Source organism: Protopterus annectens, chromosome 2.part1 (genome assembly GCF_019279795.1).
Source record: "Protopterus annectens isolate FY-2018-M chromosome 2.part1, PAN1.0, whole genome shotgun sequence".
Lineage (NCBI taxonomy): Eukaryota > Metazoa > Chordata > Ceratodontiformes > Protopteridae > Protopterus > Protopterus annectens.
Genome location: NC_056729.1, coordinates 1640792765 through 1640811398, shown reverse-complemented (window position 1 = coordinate 1640811398; position 18634 = coordinate 1640792765). Strand labels below are relative to the sequence as shown.

Genomic DNA, 18634 nt, shown 5'->3' with positions numbered 1-18634 from the left:
ATATATATATATATATATATATATATATATATATATATATATACACATACATAACATACACACACTTCAGAGATGAGTGGAAATGTCTTTACAATGCAGGGCTGTACAGGACAAAAAAATCTGATGACTGTTTTACATTGTGGCTCAATCCTTTCAACACAGTGATTAGATGAAATTCTGTTTTCCTTTTTTCCATAACTCACCTTAAATCCCCAAAATAAACTTAAGTATAGGACCTAAACATAGACAGCATAATGTACCTTCAAATACTCCAGCTAACTCATGCCTGCCCCTGGCGAACAATGCGCGGCTCACTCTCCCACTGAATGCCAAGACTAACCACAGGAAGTAATAATTGTAAAAGTAGTCTATTAAAACATAAATAACTTAGAAAGTGCTTAAGTGTGACATAATGCCAGTCACGGTGGATTTGTACATAATCTGGCCTTAAGTACAGGCAGATAAAATTTTGCTCTTCATCTATCTAAACTATCTAAATACCCACAGTACTGAACGTAGTAACAAAAATAATACACAGCTTGTAGACAACTGTATCACGTACAGTGAAATATACTAAAAAGTGGCAAATTCAATGGATGGCAAAACCTAACAACCTGACTTATCCCTAAATATGTGAACAATGGCAGGTGTGGTTTTGAGGTTATGCATGGATCTTTACATAGAGTGCTGGATTTGTAACTTACAGCTAAAACCACACACAAGAAACATCAACTTTTACCAAGCCACTGAAAACCTGGTGTGCACACCTGTTCAGCACTTCTGGGGTTATCTGTAACCAAACAGTCCTCATTCTCTGTGTTTTTAATTATTTCACACAGGACAGTCCAACTAAATTGCACAATAAGAAACAGAAATGGTGACCATGCATGAAAATGGATCAATAATTTACTTCTGCAAAAGCTTCTTGCACATTTTATAGAAAAAATAAAGTCACCACTTTTTGAAGTCTTCAACAGTAAAGGTGCTGTGCATGGATGAGAACTGTGATCATGACAAACATTTAAACACTTCCCAATTATAAGGCCTGCAATGGAAATGCACTTGCTTTCAAGGACTATTTCATAACATTGTGAAGAGATTACGTGACTTGCTCCAATTCAAAGTATGCTGATGAAGACAGAATGAAAATTCCACCCTTGGTTGCTGCAGGGATAAAACGCATTGATAAAATATCATTAAAGCCTCTACCTACACTGCCAGCCCAAAGCGCATTTTTCCACATGAAAATAAACATTCACAAAAACATACAACTTGTAGCTTAAAATCATTTCAGTTCGTTTATATACACAGACCACATGTAGCACCAACATAAAGTTTGCTGCTGGTTGTAAAAAGGTGCTGTCCACATCTAGAACTCTTCGTGTACATTTCGTGCATAGTCCATTAGCTTACTGCCAGTAAAGTATTCACTATACTTCAGAATTTCGTCAAGTTCCAGCTGATGGTTCTGGTTCTCATCTGCCACTGCTATCATCTGTTTAGCCTCATTTAAGGCATTATGTTCATTCATAGGGTCCATATATTCCTGGAAAAAAACAAACATGCAACTGTGATGAGAGAGAACAGAACAGTTTCAGTTAAAACTGACTCTCAGACTGACATGGTACTGCTTTATCTGCTAGGGTCCAGAAGTGAAGAAAATGTGTCAAGCAAAGGGAGGACAAATTAGCTTCTTACAAAATAGTACCTTTCCTTGTAAGTTGTAAGAACCAACTACCACCAGTACTGTCTGGATGAATACAACTGGAAGCCCAGTGGAAAAAAAATGAAATTAAATGAAATGCTAGATGGGTGCAACCATAAAAGCACCATTCATGTAACAAATTCTGTAAAAAGAGGCATGAAAACAGGGAGAGGGTATAAATAAAATATACAGGAAAAGGGTATAAATAAAATATACAGGAAAAGTGAACCTAGCCTTACAAAAAATAACCATAGTACCCCTCTGGACATTAGAGACACAGAGACAATATTTGGGATGAGATGGCCGACAATGCCTTCTTGTTTTGCCAATGATGATCTACACCTCGTTTACCAAGGCTTTTCCACTCTGGTGCAAGCATTTTTGCCCCCTCAATGCAGCTGTACTCTATGTCATGAGTCTTAAAAAATGCCTAAATTTGAGGCTTGCCTGCAGATTGAACACACCGATACATGTGCACTGGCAGAGACATGGTTTCACAGCAATGAAAGCACTCCCTCTCTTCCTGGTTATACTGCCCATTACACCTTCAGTCCACTGGTAATTGTGGGAGAATATCAGTATTTGTCAAGGACATCATCCCCTCACAAAAGATTCCTTGAGATACATTTAAACTCTTAGATGGCCATATCATCATAAACAATAGTAATGACCACATCATAGCTAAATATGTAACGCACTATGTCCACTTCTGAGCACAATGGCTACTCGGCACATTATATGAAATACTCATTAAACCAAACACCTTTCCACTGGGGGACTTCAACTATCCATCAATAAACTGTCTGACCTATACTGCCAATGGTCGTCATGCTCAATGCTTCTTTGACATTATAGATGCAAACTCTATATAGGTAAACACCGTACTATGCTCCCTAATACCCTTGATCTAGTTCTCATAAGTATGGCCACTTCATGTACATCTTTATACACATCATTCTGCCTGGTTAAATCAGACCACAAATTAATGGATTCTCCTTTAAAAAGTACAAGCGTGTAAAACATTACCACAACAGTAGATGTCCTTGTATTCACTGTTGTAGTATTTTTCACAGAAGGGATCTCCTGCCAAGGGCAGCCCAACGTCTGGCCAGTATACCAAAACCTACAGCTCTTACAGGCACCGTACATCACACACATGCTCCCCATGCATGAAGTAGGGTATAAAGGTGATGTATGGTCGTAAACACTCAGAACTCAAAAAGCCCTTGGAGCTATAGAATACCCTCAGGGTTAGAGAGGAACACGTGCATCCAGATGGAAAAATAAAGGTGGCAGAACCACCCTTTGGCCAGGAGGGCAGCCAGAACACAGGGCAAAAGTCAAGACAGAGGGGGAAGGAAGGTGCAACTGAATAGTGCAACAGTGTAGAGGGCATCTACTACTACAGTAAGATTTTACACAACTGTACTATGTCCTTCCATATCACTGTTGTAGTATTCTTTACCTATGGGATAGTACAAGAGCTCAAGAGGAAGCCCGGGTGAGGAAGGCAGAGAAGAATGCTCCACAAACCCATGCAGGATAGCCCTAGCAAAGACTACTCTAGCCCTAGAAACAACATCCAACTTGTAATGTTTACTGAAAGTGTCAACAGAATACCAAGTAGCAGCTTCAAGATAGAATTGGTATCCAGACTTTTGAAAAAGGCACCAGAGGAGCAACTGCCCTGGTAGAATGTGCCTTCACAGATGAGGAAAGGCATTCACCATGAAAAGAATAACAAAAGCAAATAGCCTTAGAAATCCAGGAGGAGATGGTGTGCGTATAAACAACCAAAGTCCTGGGATGAAAAGAAATGAAAGACTGCTCAGATTGTGAAAAACTTCAGTTTTATCTAAATAATATCTGAGCTGTCTATGCAAATCCAAGATGTGAAGGACCTTCTCATTGGCAGACTGTGGATAAGGAAAAAATGAAGTTATGAACAGACTGACTAAGGTACAACTCACTGAGCACTTTAGACATAAAAGAAGAATTAGTAAGAAGACACACTGTCTCTATAAAAACTAGAAAAGGAGAAGCCATGACAGCCAGATGTGCAGACACTCTCCTTGCTGAAGTAAGAGCCAAAAGCAGAGCAGTCTTTCAAGTGCAATGTTGCAAGGAAGCTGAAGAAGCAGGATCAAAGGCTGCCTGGGTACAAAACTGAGGTCCCATGACACCGAAATACGCTTCCTGCCAGGTCTGATATAAAGGAAGCCTTTTCAGGAATTGCTTGACTTTAAACTTGGAGATCAGAGGAGGATTAAAGGGCAGACGAGCAGAAATAGCTGATAGGTGGGCTTTAACTGACAGATATGCCAACCCAGCATGGAGCAGATCACACAAATAGCAGAGAACTAGAGATACACCCAACAGACAGGGAATCCTGATAGCAAGACAGGCACCAGCCAGAAAATATTTTTCATTTGGACATATAGGTTCATATGATTTTCTGGAAGTGGGTTTCCTTGACCCTGCAGATCCCGGAGCAAAACCCTCTCACCCATAAGCTGAAGAGTAGGCAGGTGACAATGGACAAGACAGCCCTCATCTTGTGTGAGAAGATCCACCCAGTAAAGTAACTTGCGTAACTGCCCAATGGAGAATGGGGGAGCTAATGCTGTCTGGGCCAAAAGGGAGTCACCATCAAGATTTTGGGAGAGTCCTGCCTGATTCTTTACAGAACCAGAGAGGACAGGAGGGGATAGGAAAGCTTATAGAAACATCCCATTCTAAGGTAAGGACAGAGCATCTACTTTCCAAGTCAGAGAACTTCGGACTCAGAATATAGGAAGTCATCTGTTCAGATTGAAGATAAAAAGATCTACCTGAGGAACACCCCACCAAAGGACGATGTCCAGAATACATCTCTGTGAGGCACCCATTTGTGAGCTTGTGATCTGAACCTGCTCAAGGAGTCTGCCACTGAATTGCACTATGAGGGAATGTAAACCACCTGAAATGTCACTTGATAGCTAAATCACAAACCAGAAGAGCTAGTATGCAAAGAAGATAGGACCCCATGGTCCTCTGCTTGTTGACGTACCACATCACTGTGGTACTGTCTGTGAAAACTTTGAGGGACCCAGGATGACAGAGGGAATGAAATACTTGCAGAGCCAGAAGCAGAGCCCTCGTCTCTTATGTTGCTATGTTCTGACCTCTGATGAGGAGGCCAGAGAGCCTGGATCTTTAAATGGCCACAAGAGGCACTCCAACCCCTCTCCCAAGGCATCTGTAAAAAGCTCCTGAATGGGAACTGGAGCTTGAAGAGAGAGACCTGGATTGAGACAATGTTGATGAATTCACCACCGAAGCTTGAGACAAGAAAAGAAAAGAAACTGGGAACGCCAGAGGGTGGTAATGCTGAAGCAACACTGATTTAAGGTGCCCTCCTCATATGGAGCCTGGTGAGAGGGAGCACGGGAATTGTAGACGTCAAGAACTTCAGGACCCTAAAAAATTCCTTGGCCATGACTGACAACAGAAGAAGGGACTGAAAAAAGTCCATCAGAGATGTAGCCTTGGGGGCAAGAAAAGATGCAGATACTAGAACTGTCTGTAGCCTGCGACCAATGAAAACAGGATCCTGAGAAAGCATCAGAACAGATTTCTAAAGGTTTTTGATGAATGCCAGACTGTGTAATAGGCAGGTGGTAAACTGGAAATCCTGAAGCAGATTGCTGGGAGAAGGGGCTCAAATAAGCACATCATCTAGATAAGGAAAAATATGATAACCTCAAAGCCTGCAAAAAGCAGTGACAGGAGCGAGGCATTTGGTGAATACCCCAGGGGCAGTAAAGACACCAAAAGACAAAGCAGAGAATTGAAAATCCAAGGAATAAAGACATTTTATTTAACATTTGTTTACTGGGAAAAGTCCCACTTGGAATATAGCCAATTTTCAGCGGAGGCCCTGGGAGAAATGCTCCAGGTGCATGTCTTTGTAATATGGGAGGAAACCAGAGTACCGGGAGGAAACCCACACAAATGCAGGGAGGACATGCAGACCCACACAGAAGGTACCCTAGCCGATAACCAAACCGGAGAACCTCTTGCTGTGAGGTGACAACCCTACCACTGCATCACTGCGCCACCAAAATGTAAAACCTTCATAAAAAGAGGATGGATGGGGGTATGAAGGTATGCACCTCTGAGGTCCAGAGATACCAGAAAGGCCCAAGGAAGTAAGACAGGAAACTATTGAAAGTAAGGAATCTTGACAAAAGTGTTGAGCAGGGAAAGATCCAGAACTGATCTCTATGTACCCTCCTTTCTTGAAACCAAAAACATTCTGGAATAAAATCCCTTCCCTGCCTGGACAGGAGACGTGACTTGAATGGTGGCATGATCCAAAAGAGATTGAAGAAAATCTGGGAAATGAGGAAGCTGTTCCTGAAGAGGTTGAGGAATGCCTGAAAAGAGAGGAAGGGACTTCCAAACTATGAAATATCCCTGATAGATCGCGGACAGGACTCAAGAATCTGAGGTGTTCAAAGCCAATTTGGAAGAGATGTATGGGAAAGGGAACCTGGTTGAGGGGAGGGAGAAACAAAGTACAGTTGTGTACACTTACCATAAATGTAGATGTTCGAGTGTATTCACTGTTGCAGTCATCACACTTGGGTTATCTGCCTGCAGGTAACCCTCAGTCTCCCTGAATACCAGAGTCTTGGGATTTCTGCGTCGGATGCTGTCACCTCTTCCATGACGTCAGGGGTATAAAACATGCAGCCAACGCCATTACATCAGTTTTTCTTGCCCAAGATGTCAGGAGCCCCCAAAATAGGAAGCAATTACATAGTGTGGAACACCTCCAGTAAAAAGTAAATACCCTTGCCATAAGACATGTCCAAAAAAGAGAATAGGTAGAAAGTATAGAAAAGTCAGGGGGGGGGGGTTGGAGGGAGGGTAACCAAGACTTCAACAGTGAATACACTCGAACATCTACATTTATGGTAAGTGTACACAACTGTACTATGTTCTTTGTGTTTCACTGTTGCAGTCATCACACTTGGTTTGATTCCCAAAACTGAGGAAGGGTGGAGGCAGTCAACAAGTATTAGGGCTGGCTAGCAGGCCTTGTAAGAGTGCTGTGGCAAATCCAGCTCTGGATTTAGAAAAGATAGGTAAATGGTAGTGCTTGGTGAAGGTGTGTACAGAACTCCAGGTTGCAGCTTCCAGGATGTCCCTGGTAGGGACTCCCCTGAGGAATGCTGTAGAGACTGAGGTAGCCCTAGTGGAGTGGGTTCTGATCCCCTGTAGGGTAGGTTTTCCATGGTGCTTGTAGCAGAAATGGATGCATTGTGCTATCCATTTAGAGATGGTTTGCTTTGAAATGGCCATGCTCTCTGCCCTTGTAGCAAAGCTGACTAGCAGCTGGTCAGATTTCCTGAAAGGTTTAGTCCTGTCAAGGTAGAACCTAAGCTGCTTGTGCTCATCCAAGGAGTGCAGGATCCCTTCCCCTTTATTCTGAGGATTAGGAAAATAGTTGGTAAATGGATGGATTGGCTTAAAGCCACACTGGATACCACCTTGGGCATAAATGTTGGGTTAGTCCTGAAGGAAATCCTGCCCACATGGAAGATAATGAAGGGTTCCACAGCCATAAGGGCCTACAACTCCAAAACTCTTCTTGCTGAAGTGATAGCTAGAAGTAAGGCTGCTTTCCAAAAGAGAAATTTTAACTCTGCTGTAGCCGCAGGCTCAAAAGGGGGAAGCATGAGCTTCTCTAGTACAAAGTTAAGATCCCAGGCAGGAGTGGGAGCTCTCCCTCGGGAGTCTTAGACTGTTAGCTCCTCTCAGGAACTGTTTGACTAGAGAGTGAGAAAAGAGGGTGGCTCAGTACTGTAATGAGCTGAGATGGCGGAGGCATGAATCCTAATGGAAGAGAAGGATAGGCCTTTGTTGAGCAGCTCTGATAGATAATCTAGGATTAGAGGTAAGGTGGGCATGGCTGTCTCCTTTCCCTGAGAATGGCTCCAAGCACAATATCTTTTCCACTTTTCTGAATAGGATTTCCTAGTACTAGGCTTCCTGGCCTCAAGGATAACATCCAGCACCTGCTTGCTGAGGGTTGCTGGTGATGCATTTAGGGAATAAGCCAGGCTGCTAGGTTCAGGGCTTGCAACTGAGGATGCAAAAATTGGCCCTCCTGCTGGGACAGCAGAGAAGGGGTCTGATGCAGGTGCCAGGGTGGCACTGTTGTCAGACTGTGTAGAAGTGGGTACCAGTGCTGGCGTGGCAAATCCTGTGCAATAAGGAATGTCCTTGGCCTGTCCTGTTTGATCTTGAGTAGTACTTTCGAGAGGAGGGGGAAAGGCATAGATTGAGAGGTTTTCCCATGTAAAGGATAAGGCATCCACTTTTCCATGCTTGGCTGTGGGGAGTTCTGGTGCAAAATTTCCTCACTTGATGGTTCTGGGGGAAGCTGAGAGGTCCACCTCTGGTGAACCCCACCTGCGGATTAGGAGCTTGAATGAATTGGGTTCCAGTTTCCACTCGTGTGGGTCCATTATATTTCTGCTTAAGTCTGTCAGTGAATTTTGTTTGCCTGGCAGGAATTGAGCTTGCAGGTGCACTTGGTTGCTCAAGACTGTGTTTCACAGAGCCATGGCTAACCTGCAGTGTGGGTAGGAATGAGTTCCCCCCTGCTTGTTTATGTACCACATGACTGTGGTGTTGTCTGTCTTTATCAAGGAGTTGTCCTGGAAGGATATTTGAAGGCTATCAGGGCATTCCGTACAGCTAACATTTCTTTCTGATTGATATGCAGGTGCATTTGTCCTGGGCTCCATTTGCCTTGAATGCATTTGCCTGCCATGTGAGCCCCCCCATACATAGTCTGATGCGTCTGTTGTCAGGATTTGGGTGGCAGGTGGTTGAGTGAAAGGGAGTCCCTTGTTGTGGTTGCAGGCCTCTGCCCATCAAAGGAACTTTGTCCTTAGGCAAGGAATGATCGGAATCACTGTTTCCAGGTCCTGAGAAAGTTGACACCACAGACTTTTTAGGTACCACTGAAGTTTCCTCATATGCAGTCTTGCATATGATACTCACTAAGAAATGTATCACAAATAAACTAATAAAACCAAGGCAAACACTTCACCAGGCAGCAATGACACCAAGATAAAGAGTGACTGGATTTATCTTGGTGTCATTGCTGCCTGGTGAAGTGTTTGCCTTGGTTTTATCAGTCTTGCATATGGAATTAGGAGAATGCATGAGGCCATGAACCCTAGGGCTTGCAGTATTTTCCTTGCAGATAGCTGGGTTTGTGTGGCCAGTAGTTTGAAGTAATTTGTCAAATAAACCTGCTTTTCTGGAGTGAGGAGTGCCATCTGGGAAGTTGTGTTCAAGCTTGCTCCCAGGAATACAATTTGTTGGCTGGGTACCAGATGAGATTTCTTGTCATGGAAGTTAGGAGTCTCTTTAAAAATGTCAGGTGCTGAAGTAGCAATTCCCGACTGTCCGCCTGAATAAGGCAATCGTCCAAGTATGGGTAAATGTGAATGTTTCTCTGCCTGCAGTATGCAATGGCTGGAGCCAAGCACTTTGTGAATATCCTGGGCGCAGTAGATAAGCCAAAGGGAAGTGCAGAGAACTGATAGTGCATAGAGCCTGCCCTGAAACGTAGATATTTCCTGCAAGATTCCCTGATGGGGATGTGCAGGTAAAGCTTCTTTTAAGTCTAGGGTGACCAGCCAGTAGTCCTTGGGTAGTATAGGCAGTAGCTGTTGGAGTGTAAGCATTTTGAACTTTGGTACCACCAGGAAGGTGTTAAGAGTTGACAGATTCAGGATAGGATGCCAGGAATTTTCTTTTCTGGGCACCAGAAATAGTCTGGAGTAGAAACCCTATCCCCTTTGCTCTGTTGGAACAGGTTGAATAGCCCTGATACTGAAAAGAGAAAGTACTTGCTTTTGGGCCTCTGCCCACTGGTTTGGGGAAGGTCTGGCAATCCGCTTGGGGTTGGCAGTGAATGTAAAATCTGTATCCCTGGGATACAGTGTTTAAGACCCAACAGTCATGGGTTATGTATTCCCAGTTTTTTGCATGCAGGGCGAGATTTCCTCCTAGGGGTGCAAGTACTTGGCGGGTATGGCTGGGCAGGATGCAGAAGTCATTGTGAATTTTTTCCATAAGAGGGTGGCTTACTACTCCCTGTTTTTGAGGTGGAAGCACTCAATTGCTTAGATCTGAGCATACCCTGAGACCGCAGTCTTTCTGGTCTGCTGCCCCTGGGTTTGGGCTTGGAGGGACTGGAAAGGACCAGTTCTTTGAAGGCCAATGCCTACTGAATCTAGGTGGCTGCACCTGTAAGAAATCTTTAACAGTTTGCATAGAGTTAGCTGTTTCTTCCATATTTTTAAGAACATCTGCTTTTGTGCCAAACAAACAATCTTGATTTAGTGGAGCATCTAGTAATTTTGCTTTGACATGGTCTGGCAAGATTTGTTCCTTCAGCCAAGCATTCCTTCTCAGAACAAACTCCGTGACAGCAGTCCTGCAAGATTCTTCTAAGACATCAAAACCACACTGCAAAGTATGCTTACCAACTTGATTAGCAGAATGCATTAACTCTTGCAAATCTTTATTTTCTGCACAATCAGGAATCAACAATATTTTTTATTTAATTAGTTCCATAATATGCTGCTGGTACTTCAACATGTGAAACTGGCAATTTAAAGCCCTGATGGCAAGAGTAGCAGAGGTATATACCTTATTACCCCATCTGTCTAAAGCTCTAGAATCCTTGTCTGAAGGGGTAGAGTTTCTGGCTGTAGTAGCTTTAATACCTTTAGGTCCCTGGGAAATGGTCTCTGGATCCGCAGTGGGATTTTTAAAGATAAATTTGTGAGAGTCAGGTACTCTGTAGTACCTATCAGGCTTCCTAGGAGCTGGAGGTAAAGTATCAGGGGTAAGACTGGATTCCATGAAGACATCATCAACAATATCCAGGACAGGGGGTATAACTAGAGGCCTGTGCTGAGGCAAGTCTAAAAATTCCGAGTCTCTTTTTAGACTGAGGGTAGTCCTGGCATTCCCAGCAGAAATGCTGTCTTAGGGTATGTAAGATTTCACCAAAAAAAAAGTCCTCTGGGGGGAGGCAGAGGGAATGGAATCCTCTGCATCTGAATCCTCATAGGTGGATAAGGGTATGTCCTGGTAATCAGAGGGGTCAGAGTCATCGGACTCATGGTCTGTTGAATCAGAAGGAAAATCAATTATTCGTCTTTCAGAGGGGGAAGACTGGCTTCCCCTAATTAAAGTAATAAGGTCTTCAGCCATTCTCAGCATTTGTTTCCGAGGCATTGGAGCTTGAGAATGCGCTTTGGTCATCGGTTTCCTAGGTGTAGTGCGAACTCTGGGCCGGTGAAATTCAGTACTTTTAGTAAAAAACGAAGTAGTCTGTTTAATACGAACATCGGAAGGCCTGAATACACCCTCAGAAGCTGGTGCCTGAACAGCGGCTCCAGACCCAGCCAAGGTAGAGACATCCGTTGATTCCAAAGTCGAAGAAGCATCTCGTGGCATACCGGACTCCAAATGGGTCTCAGTAGAGGCCTGCGAATCTGTAGAAGTGGGTATCAGGGGCTGTGAAAGCACCTCACTGAGTACCGGCGGACTGGCGACTAGCTTAACGGAAGCATCAGCGGCAGTTTTGGACACATGCTGTCTGTCTCTGTCTTTATCCCTATGTTTTTTGAGAAGATCAGTAGTCAGATGGCTTAACGAAGCCATGTTGGAATACGGAGAAATACAGCAAAAGAATTTAGTGACAAAGACAGCCCGACAACGAATAACTGGGGTGTTGAACAAGGCACAAAACCGACAGTGAGGAACATCATGGTCTGGGCCTAAACAGGTGACGCAGTAAGTGTGAAAATCTCTGTGAGGTATTTGCTTTCCACAGGCAAGACAATTGTTAACTTTTTCTGCCATCGGTTAGAGCAAGAAAAAAGGATCCCCAACGGGGTACTTAGCTTTAGAAGACTTCAGGTTTGAAACTCGAAAAACAAAAATTTCAGGTAGCGGCCAACCGGCACTTGCGAAATGCTTCTGCTTCGGGCACCCATGTGGCAAGAAAAGCTGATGTAATGGCGTCAGCTGCAAGTTTTATACCCCTGATGACCTGACATCATGGAAGAGACGAAAGCATCCGATGCAGAAATCCCAAGACTCTGGTATTCGGGCTGACTGAGGGCTACCTGCAGGCAGATAAACCCAAGTGTGATGACTGCAACAGTGAAACACGAAAAACATCCTTCAAATAGAACCAGGCTTGCCCTTAAAAGAAAGTTTTTTAAGGAAGGAGTCTGAGCAGGAGGAACACGCCAAGAACCCTTCTTGCCTTTAGGAGGAAGGTGAGATGCCTACGATCTAAGGCACACTTGGAAGGATAGTTCCTTTGAAACTTACAAATGGGGGAAAAAGAGGTTATGTCTTACCGTAAGGTTTCATCTGTGTTGTCTATCTTCATCTATTCTTGACTTCTGGGTGCGGTTCTGATCCTAGTAACCGATTCGGCCATTACATAGCTCGTGTTAACCAAAAAACTCTTGAGCTAACAGTCTACCCACAATGCCCCTCTCTACATTACCTCAGATCGAGTTTGCAGACTTGCAGAGCAATACCTTGAGACCTAACTAAAGTCAGAATCCATGTCCAAGGTATATCCTAACAAGGAATCCCAGGGCAGCGAACTGCTCCACCAAGACTCTACAGGAGGGGGGACATAAGAACAGATAATGATCGACAACTCAGATGGAATGTCTTGGTACGACATAACTTCTTTACCTGATATTGTCAGTCCTTAGAGTCCCCAACTACCTTAGATCATGGGTGGCCCTATGGAAGAACATTCCTGAGAACCAAAGAAGGCTCTCCCTCCCTGAAGACCATATCCAATTTGTAATGAGTGGTAAAATTATGTGGGGTAGCTCATGTTTCAGCTGTGCAAATTTCGAACACGGAAGCTTTACAATGAAAAAAAAACAAATGCACTCACTCGAGGCACTCGTTAAAAAGGAGAACATCGATCTGTGCAGTGACTGAGACCTGGTTCAAGGCTCTAGAGAGTGCCCCTGCATTACCAGGCTATAATTCATACCACACTTTTCGGCCATCTAACCTGGACCAGAACACCAAAGGCAGAGGTGTGTCCATATTCATTAAGGATATCCACACCTCTAGGCTAGTTGCGCAGCATAATACATCCGATGTTATCCATGTGCAACTAACTCTGGGCAAAACTGCAATCCAAATTATAGCCTGCTACAGATCCCCCAGGATTCCCACTCCTCTTTCCTTGATATACTGGAAAATATTCGGGATCAAAAAAACACCCTAACAATGGGCGATTTCAACCACCCTACCATTAAATGGGAAAACTACTCATGTACCAACTTTTTCGCTCAACACTTTCTGGAATTCATAAATTCCAATTCCCTGGAACAACTTATCCAGACACCCACCAGGGGCAACAATATCCTAGACCTACTCATTACCAACATGAGTGACTGGTGTTCCACACCTGAAGTCAACTCCTCGTTGGTCAGATCCGACCATAAGCTAATGACCCTAGATATCCGCATCCCGCCCCCACCCACCATTAAGGAAACCACAGTAAAAAATTTCTCCAAAGCCAACTTCATGCTTTTTAAGACAGAAGCGGTGAACTTCATGACACCCATGCAGATAAGCAATACAGTTATGACTGCTGAACCCTACACAAATGCACTCTATAAGCACTTACACGAGTGCATGGATCGTGCTATCCCAAAAAGAACCAAGATGCTCTCCTCCAAAAAAAGGAAGCCAATCTGGTGATCCCCTGGCATAAACAAACTCTACAACAGAAGGAAGAAACTGTTGCAAAAGAGAGTAAAATCCCATGAGTGGAGGAGCTCCCTGGTCAGCCTGATTAAGAAGCTGAGATCCCTGATAAGATCCTCCAAAGCTAGCTATGAAAACAAAATTACCACTGATTCTAAGGGCAACCATAAAGCATTCTATAGCTATGTCAAGAATCTCAATGGCAACACCCAGATCTGCTCTGAGTTACAGCACAATGGCATGAAAATTACAGAACCAACTGATATTGCCAACATCCTGGCAGACAAGTTCAGTGCTAACTTTACCCCCCTCTCACCCCCTAAAGGGCCCATATCTATACAGGAAGAATGCACAGTCCCTGTAAATCACATCTATTCAGGTAAAAGCTGTTCTCTCTAAAAACAAGAACACAGCATCCATGGGACTGGACAACATCCAAGGCTGCATTTTACATGAACTTCAGAACAAACTGGCTCCCCACCTAAGCACCATGTTCAATCATAGTCTCACATCAGGCTTTGTGCCCACTGAATGGCGCACAGCAACAGTTATCCCACTCCACAAAGGGGGAGCCATCACTGATCCTGGGAACTATCGCCCTGTTAGCCTGACTAACCTTGTCTGCAAGGCCATAGGTTCATAGATTAGTACTAAGCTAACTGCACTTGCGAGCCATTTTAAGCTTAGCAAATTATCCCTTGTGAGACTCAAACCCTGCACCTTGTGTTTGTAAGGCAAAACACCTTAACCATTAGGCCACCCTCCCAACCCAAATAAACAGCCTCTGCAAGGCTTGAACCCAGGACCCTGCACACCATAGACAAAGTAATTTACCATTAAGCCATGCCAGATACAAATATAGATTCATTGATTAGTACTAGGCTAACTGCCCTTGTGGGCTATTTTCAGCTTAGCCAATTACCCCATGTGAGAATCAAACTCTGCACTTTGTGTTTGTAAGGTAAACACCTTAACCATTATGCCAACGTCCCACCTTGAAAAAAAAAAATAAACAGCCTCTGCAAGGCTCGAATCCAGGACCCTGCACACTATACACAAAGTAATTTACCACTAAGCCATGGCAGATATATGGCCATGGAACGTATCACCATGAAACTCAAACAAAGACATTGGTAACCTCCAAACTCTGGATCCTACCCTGTTTGGGTTTGTGAAAGGCAGATCATGCCTTCTGAACCTGATCGACTTCTATGAGGAAGTCACCAAAGCCGTAGATGAGGGTAAGGTGGTTCACACAGCCTATCTTGACCTCACCAAGGCTTTCGACACCATCCCCCATTCTGGAATTATAGCTGAACTCACTAAACTAGGTGTAAATCCCTACGTCACAAGATGGGTTGCCAACTGGCTCATTGACAGAACCCACACTGTAAACGTTGCAGACTCCAAATCTGACTTCAAAACAGTGACAAGTGGAGTACCACAGGGTTCAGTCCTGGGACCTCTCCTGTTTTTTGTTATCTATGTCTCTGAAGTACAGGCTAACACAGAGGGCCTCTGGCTAACAAAGTTTGCAGATGACTGCAAACTAGGAGCCATAGTAGAGTCCCCAAATGATGTGGACATCCTACAGAAGGGCCTCACTGAGAAAGATGCCTCGTGTCAGAGGCATGGCCTCAAACTCAATGCCAAAAAGTGCATTGTCATTCCCTTTGGTAAAAACTCTGTACCCATGAGCTACCACATAAACGGCAGTCTACTTAATGCCGAATGTCTGATAAGAGACCTTGGGACCCAGGTGGACAGTAGTCTCTCCCTTTGATAATCATATCGCCACAGTAGTCAGGAAATCCTTCTGTGTGGCACACCATCACAAAAGGGTTTTCATCCAGGAAAAGAGAGGTCACTGCTCTCCTCTACTCGGCACTCAGACCCATTATAGAGTACAATGCCCCTTTTGGAATGTTCCTCACAAGACATCTGCAGCAGCTGGAAATGCCACAGAAGTACCTCACAAAGAGGATTACTGGCCTCAAACAGATGCCCTACACTAACCGTCTCAGAAAACTCCAGCTTTACTCTGTAGCATATCGCCTACTCCAAGGATATCTCTGTCTAACATATAAAGCTATGTTAAACCCAGAGTTGTTTAATATGCTAAACCTAAAGAAATCCCAGTCCCTCCGAGCTACACGCTCTAGGGACCTAAACCTTGTCACCACAATAAACAGGACATGCTGGAGGGATAGATTCCTGTCCCAGAGACTTCCTATACTCTGCAACAAGCTACCCATCTATGTCAAGCAAAGTTCCTCATTAGCACTCTTCAAGAAAAATCTTGATGAGTGGATGGGAAATAGGAAATACACCCCAGGGATCACTTCTGTGGCTCTGGTTGATAGGGGCACAGGAAATTAACTTTCTTAGTGGCGTAAGCTGGGAAACCTTGTTGGCTAGGCTTACTTAGGCCCTTGGGCCGATAGCCTAGTACTAACCTATGAAGTCACCATAGATCTGGTGGAATGTGCCTTCACCGGCATAGAAAGTCTTAGATTCTTTTTCGTGTAAATAAAGGAAATGCAATATCTTAATCATCTTGACAGAGTAACCTTAGAGACAGGTTTGCCCAAGGTTCCACCTGCAATAGAGACAATTAACAGTTCTGATTGTCTTAATTGTTTAGTTCCATCCAGGTAAAAAACATAACTACCTGTGCACATCCAAAAGGTGTATGCAATATTTGCCATTATTAGAAAAAATTTGGTAAGAATACAGGCAAATCTATAGATGGATTGATATTGACCACTGAAACCACTTTAGTAAGAAAGGACGGGTTAGTTCTGAGTGACAATCTGTCTTTGTGGCAAACTAGATAAGGGGCCTTAAAACACAGAACGTGTAATTTGGAAACTTGTCCTGCAGAGGTGACAGCTATCAGAAGAAACTTCAAGTCACAGGTAGCTGCAGGTTCAAAGGGGGGGTAATATAAGTGACTGCAAGACAAGCGTCAAATCCCATGAAGGTACAGGATCACTGAAAAGGGGCTTTAAACGAATGGTGCCCTTAAGAAAAAACTTACAAAGTCTGTGAGAGATTAAGGGCTGATCTCCAAAACCATTACAGAAGTTTGAAATAGCTGCTAAGATAACCTTAACTGTAGAAGCAGAAGCCCCTTTCAAAAATGGTAGCTAGAAACCCTACATTTTCCACAGGAGCTGAAAAAGGATCAACGCCACTGTCACAAGCCCAGATAGAAAATCTCTTCCATTTACTATGGTAGAGATTTCTGGTGGATGGTTTATGGGATGCCAACAAAATGTGTCATACATGAGATGGAATGTCACTATGCCTGGCGACTAATGAAATTGGAGAAACCAAGCAGTCAGCTTGAGAATCTGTAGACTGGGATGCACTAGTCTCCTGGGAATGGGACAGAAGGCCTCGAACTGGATCCAGAATCCACAGGCAGCGAAGTAGATGAGGCCATAGGAAGGGAAACCATATTTGTCAAGGCCAGTAAGGTGCAATCAGGATTACTTTGCTTCACAACTGAGCTGCTTTCTTGAAGAAGAGGGATCAGATGGAACGGAGGGAAGGCATAAAGAAGACCCGGGGGACAATAGAGGAGAAGAGCATCTCTCGGGGACTCCCCTTAAGGGGGAATTAGGGCAAAATAGCTTCTGCATTTGTTGATCAGGGGTAAAGCAAACTGGTACCAGCAAGCTGGCCCCAGCGAAGGAAGATTTTCTTAGCCACTCGAACTTAGAGACCACTCGTGAGCATGAGGATGTGCACCTGCTCAGTTTGTTTGCAATAATGTTTGAACGCCCCAGGATGTGCATTGCTATCAGAAAACGGTTGGAAGTTATGGCCCATTAATGTGTTTCCCCTTGTTTGGTGATGCACCAGACAATGGACATATTGTCTGACTGAATCACTATCATGCCTAGAGGTAAGGCAGAGTGAAATGGTTACAACGCTAGGAGCACTGCCCTCAAACTCCAGAACACTGATATACAGATTGGCCTCAGAAGGGGACCAAGTGCCTTGGACAGTCTTCCCCAGATAATGCCCCCACCTCACCTGGGAGGCATATGTGGTCACTATGGCCTTGGACTGAGGAGGGACAAAGGGATGGGCAGGAAGAATGTCTTGACTGCATCCACCGGGATAGGTCATCTTTGCATCCGCTGGTTATAAAATATGGGTAATTCATGGGATGGGTTAGAAATTACCATTGGTTCACAAGAAGCCAGTGAAGGAGTCTTATATGAAATCTTGCTAGTGAGACTAAACTGATCGCTGTTGCCATGGAGCCCAATGCTTGCAGAATTAGCTAAGCCGGTATCTTTCTTGAATGAAGGATAAGCTGAACCTGAGATTGTATTTTTTGTAATCTGTGGTAGGGTAGAAATGCCACACAAGACAGAGTGTTTAGACGAGGTTCAATGATCTCCATATCCTGAAAAGGCACTAGTTGAGATTTTGCAAGACTGATGGTAATGTCCAATTCCTAAGATAGTTTCAGAATGAAATCCATTTTTCAAAGAAGTAGATGCCTGGTGGAAGCGTGAGGAGCCAGTAGTCTAGGTAAGGAAACACTCTGAATCCATGTAGCCTCAAATGTGCTGTCACTGCTGCCATACATTTGGTGAACATCCTGGGGGCTGTGGTGAGACCAAAGGGCAGAACTCTGAACTGGTAGCCAGAAGCAGAGAAACTTTGAGTGTTTGTCCATTTTAATGTGGTAATACAAGTCTTGAAAGTCGATAGAGCACATCCAAATATTTTCCTCTTGAAAGGGAAGTACCAACTGAAACATGACTATCCAGAATTCTGACTGCTGGACAAATTTTTTGAGAATGCTGAAATCCAAAATTAGTCTCCAGTCCCCTGTCTTCTTTGGCACTAAAAAGAACCTGGAGTAAAATCTAGATCCTAATTGGTCTGGTGGGACTTCTTGGATAGCTCTTTCTAGCAGCTTTGTATTTCTAATGCTGCTTGATCACTCTGACTGGGTGGAAAGTCGGGGAGTCTTGCTCGGGTTCTTGGGTGAAAGGGATTACATAACCTCTGGAAATTATCCTTAGCACCCAGGCATCGGTAGCCATGTATTGCCATGCTGTTGGG

General features: G+C 44.0%; 1 protein-coding gene across 2 annotated transcripts in view; it reads right to left on the bottom strand.

The window, feature by feature from the left end:
• Positions 1-888: 888 nt before the first annotated feature.
• SDF4 (stromal cell derived factor 4) overlaps positions 889-18634 on the bottom strand; it is a 469287-nt gene continuing 451541 nt past the window's right edge. For both annotated transcript variants that reach the window (XM_044063075.1, XM_044063074.1), the window contains exon 7: positions 889-1546. In XM_044063075.1, the coding sequence (XP_043919010.1) occupies positions 1370-1546 (177 nt within the window). In that variant the 3' untranslated portion in view covers positions 889-1369. The remainder of the gene's footprint in view (positions 1547-18634) is intronic.